General features: G+C 32.2%; 2 protein-coding genes across 2 annotated transcripts; one reads left to right on the forward strand and one right to left on the reverse strand.

Moving 5' to 3' along the window:
• Positions 1-446: 446 nt before the first annotated feature.
• LOC100789465 (ACT domain-containing protein ACR10) lies at positions 447-4,099 on the forward strand. The gene is made up of 6 exons (XM_003535135.5): positions 447-798; positions 886-1,104; positions 2,025-2,130; positions 2,573-2,906; positions 3,194-3,478; positions 3,742-4,099. Exons 1-6 carry the CDS (start codon positions 645-647, stop codon positions 3,877-3,879), a joined length of 1,236 nt encoding a protein of 411 aa, XP_003535183.1. The 5' UTR covers positions 447-644; the 3' UTR covers positions 3,880-4,099.
• Positions 4,100-6,354: 2,255 nt separating this feature from the next.
• On the reverse strand, positions 6,355-10,146 carry LOC100781855 (uncharacterized). The gene is made up of 10 exons (XM_026123996.2): positions 9,961-10,146; positions 9,502-9,645; positions 8,784-8,865; positions 8,418-8,494; positions 8,243-8,295; positions 7,649-7,715; positions 7,460-7,541; positions 7,247-7,331; positions 6,998-7,148; positions 6,355-6,501 (listed from the first exon to the last, which is right to left on the reverse strand). The coding sequence occupies exons 1-10, from the start codon at positions 10,144-10,146 to the stop codon at positions 6,355-6,357; spliced, it is 1,074 nt and encodes a 357-aa protein (XP_025979781.1).
• Between the last annotated feature and the right edge of the window lie 522 nt (positions 10,147-10,668).

The following is a 10,668-nucleotide window of genomic DNA, read 5'->3' on the forward strand; positions in this document are numbered from 1 at the left end:
TAATAAATAAACATTTTAAAATATATAAATTATATTATAAAGTTTGTTTATAACCTAATATTATAATATAGTTTGTTTATCATACATCTAAAATATAACTTATATGTTAAAAATATTTTTTACAGGTTTTATTATTTTTCTTATGCATTACATCATATACTAAAATAGAACTCCTTAGAGGCTTTATTGAATGAGTTTAGTTGAGTTGATTGAATAGATGACAGTGTGTTATTGTAAATTTTCTCGGATATTATATCTGTCTTTGTTTTCTATTAATAATAAAAAAAACAAAACTCCTTTCAAATAATATGAAAAAAACCCTTCCTGGATAAATCCAAAATTTCACAAACAAATACGCGAGGAATAAAAAAGTCGCACGTTCCAAAAAAATGAAATAAAAAAAAAAAACAGTTAATAATCCAGAGCTCCAATCTAGCACTATATCTCGTTTTCTCGATATATCGTCAATTTGGCTCCAACTTCTCTCGACAACGATTCAACACCACCAACCGCCACTAACCATCCTTCATAGTTAAGAAAAACACAAGTACACAACACAAACCTCTCCACAGTGACTTCACTCGCACACCTTAAACTTTTCGTTTCTTTTTACACCCCCAACAACAACGAGAAGTAGATTATTGATGGGTATACTGTACGACGACGTAGTGATCATAAGGCCGCCAGAAAAAGACGGCGACCCAACTCTCCTCACGGTCAATTGCCCCGACAAAACCGGTCTTGGCTGCGATTTGTGTCGCATCATGCTCTTCTTCGGCCTCAACATAATCAGAGGAGGTAATTAATAATCTCTCGTTTTAATTCGACAAGATTGAGAGGCTGTTTATCTTTTTTGCTTATTTTGCTGCAAATAATACAATGAAGATGTGTCCACGGATGGGAAATGGTGCTACATAGTTTTCTGGGTGGTTGGGAAACAGAGGACGAGGTGGAGTTTGTTGAAAAAGAGGCTCATTGAGGCCTGCCCTTCTTGCTCCTCCGCCTCTGGAATCTCTTATTATCGCTCTGACTTGCAGCCCTCCAAGCCTTCTGATGTCTTTCTTTTGAATTTCTCCTGTCACGACCGGAAGGGCCTGTTGCACGGTAATTTTCTGGAACTCATGATGAGTTATTTATCCTTCTCTATGTGTGTTATTTTGCTTTTGTTGATAGGACTTAGATACTTAATGGAAAGTCGTCTTAATTGCGGTCACCCCTAGCCTGCCTTAATTGGGGGCCATTGAGAGTTGATTGCCAATGTCTCAGAATGGTTGAGTGAAGCGTCCTAGTGTGCAGCCATCAGGGACATTGGCTATTAGGTGCTTGAGATCCCACGTCCACTATATACAATTCGGCTTTTTTGGATTGAGTTAGGCCTTAAGTCCAAATTTTAAGAACACCATTGGATGGTCTAAGACTATGTTGTTGTTTGATAACTTTTCTTTATTGTTTCTAGGGTAAATTACACTAATTCCCCTTAATTGTTTTGACATTACACCCCTCTTACCCAAGGAAACACATTGCACTGTGTAATGTACCCATATGCAATCTCAAGAAACCTCAACGAGTTTTAGTGTAATTTGCTCTTGTTTCTATATGATTAAGCTTAAGAATCAACACTTTGGAGCTTCATGATATGATGAAGGTTTTTAAGCTTTTAATTTCTCCAACTTCTAGTGTTACACCTCTAAACCCCTTTGTTTTAACTTTTGTGGGGAGTGGTATATGAACCGTAGGGTTTGGTTTGATTGTTGTGAAAATCATGCAAAGAGGAAAATGAAACTGGCTGTCTTAAATGGCCATTGATGTCATATTCTAAAATGCATTCTGAATTCTGATTCTAAAGCTTCATTGTGTACTATTCACAATGCATATACTATGCCTGTTGTGCATTTTGCCTCCTTTCATGGATATATTGATTGGAAGTTATCTGGTTTTTATGAGATTGTTGCTCTGTGATATTGATGTTGTGCGAAATTGTAGACAGAACAAAATGACTGAATGTCTTTATAATATGGTAGCAGATGTCACTGAGGTTCTTTGTGAGCTAGAACTTACTATAAAGAAAGTGAAGGTATCTACTACACCTGATGGCAAAGTGATGGATCTGTTTTTCATCACAGATACCAGGTTTACATTTTACATTTGCTGTCCTATAATTGTTAGTTTATTTCTATTGAAACTTGGTGATCCATTTATTAAGTCTGTGGATGAATTGGAATGCAAATTTATTTTGCCTTCTCTCTTTTCAATGAAATTAACATATAAAGTTTGAGTTGAAAAAAAAATGTAATCACTTCTGAACTTGTGTGCAGAATTACTGTCATCTTGATGGTCACCCTATTGGTTTCTATTAAAAAATCTTTTTGGGTTTGCTCCGGGTAATGTGCTAATACAGTAATACTACAAGATCAAATCTTTTCAATAGCTGATCTGTTTCATTAGAGAATGTTGCAATGTGTTTGATGAGAATGGAAGCTTCTTTTCTTATGTACAAATGCCCATTTGATGACAATTCCATCTCCTTTGAGAGCTTACTAATGTAGTGTACTCTATCTTACATCTGTATCAGGGAACTTCTACATACAAAGAAGAGAAAGGATGAAACGATTGAACACTTAACAGAGATTATGGGAGATGCCATCATTTCTATTGACATTGAATTGGTTGGCCCTGAAATTACAGCTTGTTCCAAGGCACCTCCATTCCTTCCAACTGCAATCACAGATATCTTTGATTTGGAATTGCCTGATTTGGCTCGAGGCGGAACTCTCAGATCAGATTATGTTTCAATCACAATGGACAACTTGCTTAGTCCTGCTCACACCCTTGTCCAAATTATGTGCCAGGACCACAAAGGTCTTCTTTATGACATCATGAGAACTCTGAAGGACTACAACATTCAGGTAGAGAAATTTGAAATCTAGATAATGCTATATTTCTTAAAGTTGATTTTATGCTGCTATAAATTGGAGTGTCACCAGGAAAAAAAAACTAAAACTAATAAGCCTATAAACTTCATTTCATCTCAGTTTTGCAGTTTTTGTACAGGAATACTGCATAGTGAATTTTCACTTTCCTTCTACTGATGCTGATATGTCTTTGTTTTTCTAAGCTTCTTTGTTCACTGGTATACTTATACTTAGTCATCTTTAGTATCTTAAGGGTACAACCTATTTTGTCATTCAACCAGATTTCTTATGGGCGTTTCACTACAAAACCTAGAGGAAAATGTGAGATTGACTTGTTCATCATGCAAGCAGATGGCAAAAAGATAGTTGACCCCAACAAGCAGAATTCCTTGTCATCACGCCTTAGAATGGAACTACTACGACCACTCAGAGTAGCCATCGTGAGTAGGGGCCCTGATACCGAGCTTCTGGTATCAAATCCTGTGGAATTATCTGGCAAGGGCCGGCCTCTTGTTTTTTATGATATCACTCTTGCTCTCAAAATGCTTGACACTTGCATCTTTTCGGTAATCACTGATCTGCTTAATATGCTTCCTACTGTTTAGTGAAGTCATAATTTGGATTTCCACAATATCATATCTTCTCACTTTCTTGAATCATGCTCCGTTTCTCATTAGTTGAACACAGTTTTACTAGATTTCACGTACTTTGTGTTTTTGTTCTAGCAACTTGATACATTTGTGTTTGCTTGCTATTCATTAATTTGTCCTCTATCTTGTTTTTCAACAGAACAATGTGTTCATATTGTGGTTAATTATTGTTGTAACAGGCTAAAATTGGAAGACACTTGATCGGAGATCGTGAGTGGGAGGTATATAGAATCTTGCTTGATGAAGGGGAGGGGTTATCTGTTCCAAGGAACAAGGTTGAGGAGGGAGTTTGGAAAATGCTGATGGGTTGGGAGTAATGCATGGTTGCTGTCATGGTGCCATCATACCCTTTAGATGAACCTCTCTACCTGTGTACAGATAACATGGTCTAATATCATATATTTTACTGTTATTAGAAGTAATTGTGAAATATATGTATTGTGCACGAATGGTAGTCTTTGCCACGCTATACTTTTGAGCTGTTGTAATTCTAACTTCATGTATATAAATGAGAAAGCAGTAACAAGTAGAACATTATGGAGGAGGGGTTCTTGCTTAGAGGCTTTTTTTTTAATTTTTTTTTACAATGACTGAAAATGAAAATATTGTAAAGTGATTAGTATACACAGTTCTCTGCTATTCCGGTAATAATAATAAACCTCTAACCTTAACTGCAGCACTTTTGGTCTGGCATTTTCCATTTTTAATTAATTTTTCATCGTGCACTCAATTTGCTTGAAAATGAAGAGTGATAACTTATAGTGATTTTATCTTACTCATACGATTTTGTTGTGAAAATACTTGTAATCTGTACCAACAAAAAAAAAAACGGCAGAGCAAATTATTTGAGGATTCATGAACATAGTTTTACATTAGAAAATCAATGGATAAGTCCATGGAATTAGAATTCATGAGTTTTTAATACATTATGGCTTAGGATCAAGAAGTAAGATCAAAGCGTACACGTGTACTTTGTTTTTAACGTTAAGGTTTTTAATTTTTAGTAGAAGATGTATGCCATCAAGGCTTACAAGTGTTCTTCTGTAAAAAAAATGGCTTACAAGTGTACTTCGTTTTTAACGCCAAGTTTTTTAATTTTTAATAGATGATATGCCATCAAAGCTTACAATTGTACTTCGTTTTTAACGCAAGGTTTTTTAATACAAGATATGCATCACATATTTTATAGTGATATTTGTAGCATCAAATCTTCAGTTATTTGTTTCTCGAAATATATGTTATTTCTCAATATATTTCTTTCACCCACTTTCAGCTGACAGTGTGTGATTGCCACTGTCAATAAAAAACGAGACAATATATCATGAGAGATTGAATTTATATATTTATAATTTATATTTCGTAACTTAATTAATTGAATTAATTCGAGAATTTGTTCCTTTACTTGTTAGAGAGAATAATTTTATGCTGATTTTTTATATGATATAATTATGTAAAATTCCCGCCCTTCTTACCCCTCAATGATAGCCAAATAACGTAAAATTTTGTATGATATTTTTTTTTATAAATATTAAATACAGAAAAATCTTTTAAAGCTTTTGGTTTTAAAAAAATTCTATATTATTTTTTTTATAAATATTAAATCTTATAAATATACGTAAAATTTATAGTTAAAAAAACCAGTAAACAAAAAATAACATGACAACACCTATTCATTTTTTTCCTTCTAATATTAAGATTTTGACTTCATCAGCTGTCCCCTACAGGGATATCAAAGAATAGATCAAGTCATATTCAGAGATCTTAAATCTGTGACAATTCATTAATTTGTTGTTATATACTTCCAAGTTCCAACATTTGTTTGCCAACAGATATTTCTCAGGAAACCTACCTCCAATTAATGGTTCGTCCACGGCTGGTATCTATCTTTACCAAAATTATTTATAATAAATTTATTAACTTTTATAAAATTATCTTATAAGTTATATTAATAGTGATTTATGATTGAATAATAATGTGAAATTATTTTATACAGTGAGTATATCATAATTAAACTCAAAAGTTAATATACATCAAATTTATTTGTATGAGTGTATGAATTATGAATATTATATTACAAAGGTGACTGAATGGTTTTTTTTATATGCCTCCTATTAGAGAAAACAAAGTTAAATATATATTAATAGTTGGATTGGTAATTTAGATGAAAATCATCAATGACAAAGATGAGAGAAGGAAATATAAAAAAAAATGTTCAAATTGTTGATAAAAATATAAAAAATTAGTGAAACTGATATTTTTCATTTTTTTTTTTGTTTTCATTCCCAAATGTCAGGATCATATAGTGGCTCCGTGATGTGCAACGGTACAAATCACATGATTCTTTTCCTGCTTGTGTAAGATATTTTGGTGCTTTACGTTCATATTTTGCGTGCATTATTGGTTCATTTTGTGAAGGTAGAAAATTACCAAGTAACCTTTGTTTAGAGTTTGTTTGTCAAATAGTACAAAAGAACTTGTGAATCATTGCACGGGTCCATCCACGATTAGCTGAATGATACCAAAAAGAAAAACAAAGATGGGTTGCAATGCAACGTGTGCTTTTGATTTTCCTTTGCTTTTGGAAATTGAACCATCATACGGAACTTTGTGGAAACTCTTTTTGACAAGTTGGGCAAGAGAAAATTAAGAAACAAAACTAATTAGGACAATTTTTGGATTGTATAAATTATTGAGTAACCAATTAAAACCACCAATCATTGCATAGAAGAATTGACATATTACACTATTGTAGGTCTCTTCCATTAATTAACATGGTTGATTCTGTAATTAGCTTATAATTTCCAGTATATTCCTAATTTGTGCAAGATGCCAGAAATCACACCCCAGAAAGTGATTTCTGCAAAGATGACATATAACAGAGTTCCCAACCTCTCTGAGTGCCAAACATTGGTAAACACATGGTTCTGAATCCAGTATACCTGATTAATGATATGCCATAAAAAATGGTAAGCTTTTTAGTGCATATTTGAATTAAAGGTGGTAAACTTTGCAAATGCAATTCAAGTTTTACTTTTACAAAACTGAGTTTACTCTAGCACCCCAAACAGAAAATCAAACAGCCTTAGTCTTAGCTACTTGAAATCAAACAGGAAAAAAAATGTAAAAATATGTTTTATATCTCTCAAAATTTAGATAAGTTTGATTTTAGTTCGTACGTTTTTAAAGATGATTGTTTTGGTCTTTATGTTTTTAAAAACTTGATAGATTTTTTCCTGATTGAGTCAAATGAAATAAGGGTCATAGACGAAATTCACCATATTTTAAAAATACGTGAGGATTAAAATAACTATTTTTAAAAGAATAAGAAAGCCTTAAAATACATTTTATCCAAAAAAAATCATATGAAAAAATATGACGACTAAATGAAAGTATACACCCTTTATAGTAGTATAAATCAAAAGGTAAGATTCTTACTATTGTGTTATCTGGGTCTTTGTAGTACCACCCGTTTACAAATGCAGCGAAGATGCCCTGTGCTGCCATAACAAACACTAGCATTGCATTCATTCCTATCCATTCCAAGAACAAGAATGGAGTACGAATCCCCCAAACATCGATCTGTATGATTTTGAGGAATATTAAATAAGAACTCATAATTAATTAATGACCAATAAAGAATTCTTCTACTTTAATTACTTAATTAAGATTCCATTTAGCAGTAGGTAGAACACAGAGAAGACAATTCCAGCTGCCCCAGCTGTGAAACAAACATAGCTGAAGCTGTAGAGTTGCTTGTTAATTGGGATAGCTGCATTATTCCATGGAAATTTTGTCACTATATTTTGCACTAATGTGTGTGTGTGTGTCTATATATATATATGTTGGTGGATGGGTTTTTAACTTGTAACATATGGGACAATTTTTTTACCAGCTTACCCTCTGTAAAATGAAGCATGAGGCCTAGGGTTAATAACAGAAACCCCATTAAGAGCCATTGCTTGAGTCTCTCGGAATGACCCTGTAAAAAATATTGTTTCACTTCTTCACTAACTTGCATTTATAAAGTAAAATTTTAGTGTGTGCACAAGCACTAGGCATGGGAGCTTAATGGGTAGAGTTTGTAACCTTGAAGTGAATCAAGACATGCCCATAGTGAATGCCAATGGTGCCAGAGAGGCTAGCTGATATGCAACTAGATAATAAGAAACAAAGTACAATTTAAACATATATTGATCATCTAGACCGAATGATTGATTATTATAAAACTTTCTAAAAGGATAGGTATCTAATTCACTATGTATATAGGGTTTTCATATAATCAACATTTGAGATAAACTACAAAATGATAAAAAAAATATAAGGTGAATTAAATGATTAAAAATAAAAAAAGAATTACGAATTTGATTCTTCTACTAACAAAGCATATGATGCACAAATACGATATATAAGTATCCGATACGGATACGTAATGCAAATTGAAGTATATATTTTTTTCAAGGGACCAAAATAATTAAAATTTTAATTATAAATGATGGGTTTTTTAAATAAAATTAAAGACTAAAAATAAAAAATATCAATTTTATACGCAAAGAGTATAGTTAAACTTTTTTCATATTTTTAGTTGAGTTTTGAGAATGAAATGTGTTGTTGTTTTTCTCATTGCCATCGATAGGCTGTGAAAATGGATAGGTGTCCTGGCTTCAAGGTAGGGGTCTAAGCTTGGTGGTGTATGTTTCTATTAGAGCTACAGCACAGTACACAAGGGCTATTCTCTGCATAAACACACAATATATATATATATATATATATATATATATAAAGAATCATGGTTACTAAAGAATTTAATAATGTAATTTTGGTCAGCATGTATGTATTAATTAAACTCGATATAAACCTGGAGAATGCCACACCATCGGATAAATCTCATGTCAACTCCATATGATAGATCATCAGGGGCATGAGAGTATCCACCTGCTAATCAAATTTATGAGTGCTCTTACATATGTATAGATATAAACATACATCATACATGGGTTTGCATGATATGCATTGACCATCAGATCATCCTACTGAAATTTCCAAGTGACATTATTAATTGTAAATTTAAATACTATATGCAAATATAACAGAATCCTTCAAAGTTTCATTTATTGGCAAATGGTCTAGTATCTCTAGAAGTTTATAATCTATGTTGCCAAGTTTGAGTTTCATCTTCTACAATATGTACATTAAAACAGTGAGCCAGAGGGGTTTTGCTTACCTTGCAAAAGTATACCCCAGAAGAGAAGCTTCAATGTCCTAAGGATAATGTTCTTCACAGCATACTTAACTTTGGGGATTCTCTGTGTTGTCACAAGTTACAACCAAGAGATTATAATTTTTTTTATAAAAAAAAAGCCCAAAAGATTATAAATGAGTTAATACATTATAATATGCTGACTAGCTAAAGTTCTATGCTATGGAATGAATAAATGATTCAGAAAATTATAAATTAATATATGCAGAATGAAAAATTAATACATCAATGACAGATTAGTACGTAACATAGTGAGAGAAATAGAACAATAAGCCAATAAGTATTAACTAATATTGATCATTAAATCTTTGTACAATTTATTCAATATAAGACAGTTTGGTGTAATAAAAAGAACTAACTATAAATAACATTTTATAACAGTACTACTATGCAGAGTAAAAAAATTCAAAAACAACCCTCTTCAAGACAAATAATTAGAGAAATGGAAACTTTACATAAAACACATAATAAAACTCTTGCTAATCAGTACTTTAAGGGTATTGGTTAAAAAATTAAAACAAAAAATTTAATATATAAATCATAAAAAAAAAACGTAAAAGAAATTATGAAAAACACAATTTTGTGTCTCCCAATAAAAAAAAATTTCTACTCAGTTTTTTGACTAATACTCTTACGACACTTGTTAGTATTTGTGAAACTCTTAATTAGTAATACTTAGTACCTTTAGTGCCAGGGCTATAGCAACCCCAACAACGAAAAGAAAGAAAGGCATCACGAAATCAGCCAATGTACATCCATTCCATGGGGAGTGATCAATGCGTGGATATGCTCCACCAGCATCAGCATCATCTTCTAGTACCATCAGCTGCACATATAGGTAACTCGATTACAGTTATATACAACAGTTTTTAGTCTTGTTGCCTATTCAAAATGTATATAGATTATGAGAAAAGAAATGTATTACACTATCATCTAATCAAAATACGATGTATAATAAATTTCTTAATTTTTTGTAATAACTATTTTACGTACAAGCATACTTATCATGATTTTTTATCAATCGCCTGCGTCAATTTCATTTTACGTACACTAGTAGTGCATAAATTGAAAGCCAAAGATTATTTAAGAAATTAAGAGCTATGTAGAAAACTTTGCTAAAATTTGTTGTAGTACACTTCACCAATGGTTGCTCTTGCTCCACTATTTGCTGAACGGACTCACCCTCTTGGGTAATCCTTGCGTCTTTGTCATGCTCAATGGAATCTCCATTACCGTTAGTTCTTTCAATTTCATGTTTCAACTCGCCCTTATGGTAATCATTATAGGTTGTCTTTAGCCCTTCTTCCATTCTCTTGGCTTCATCCATGGTAGAATATTCACAATTCTAACCCTTTTTCTCTTTTGGTGGAATCAATCTATAACCTTGTTATCAATACACAAAGGTGTAGGACATATATATATATATATACACACACACGTACGTCCACACGAGACAGAAAAAAAGTCCTTGGGGAGAAAGACAGAGAAATGTAGCAGATCAACTACACAATGTTATGGGGTCTTCTAAATAAATGTAGCAGATCAACATGTTTGTCATTAGATAAAATGTTGAGTATATATTTTGTAGAAGAATCTATAAAACATAAAATCATAAATGATGGATTTCGCCGTGGTTTCTCAACATAATTAATCAAGTATAAGTAAAATCAATAAATTTTGTAAAATGTACGCGAAACACATGCGTTAATTTAAATGGCATGTTATTTCAGGTGGGTGTTTAGATTGCATTTGTTTTAACTAAACAATAGTTTTGTTCCAAAAGTTCTCTATAAAATAGTTTTGTCATAAACTTTTAATTTAAACAACATAAAAAATAAATAATAGTAGC

The sequence above is a fragment of the Glycine max genome, chromosome 10, assembly GCF_000004515.6.
Source record: "Glycine max cultivar Williams 82 chromosome 10, Glycine_max_v4.0, whole genome shotgun sequence".
Lineage (NCBI taxonomy): Eukaryota > Viridiplantae > Streptophyta > Magnoliopsida > Fabales > Fabaceae > Glycine > Glycine max.

Bases quoted from the DNA above. Each gene is read 5' to 3' on its own strand.
- LOC100781855 (XM_026123996.2), bottom strand. From the start codon at position 10,146: ATGGATGAAGCCAAGAGAATGGAAGAAGGGCTAAAGACAACCTATAAT. The intron at 8,296-8,417 runs GTTTATATCGAG...GTGTTTATGCAG, and splicing joins GATGGTGTGGCATTCTCCAG to AGAATAGCCCTTGTGTACTG. The intron at 7,149-7,246 runs CCTACTGCTAAA...ATTCCTCAAAAT, and splicing joins ATTGTCTTCTCTGTGTTCTA to CATACAGATCGATGTTTGGG.
- LOC100789465 (XM_003535135.5), top strand. From the start codon at position 645: ATGGGTATACTGTACGACGACGTAGTGATCATAAGGCCGCCAGAAAAA. The intron at 1,105-2,024 runs GTAATTTTCTGG...ATATGGTAGCAG, and splicing joins CCGGAAGGGCCTGTTGCACG to ATGTCACTGAGGTTCTTTGT. The intron at 2,907-3,193 runs GTAGAGAAATTT...TCATTCAACCAG, and splicing joins TGAAGGACTACAACATTCAG to ATTTCTTATGGGCGTTTCAC.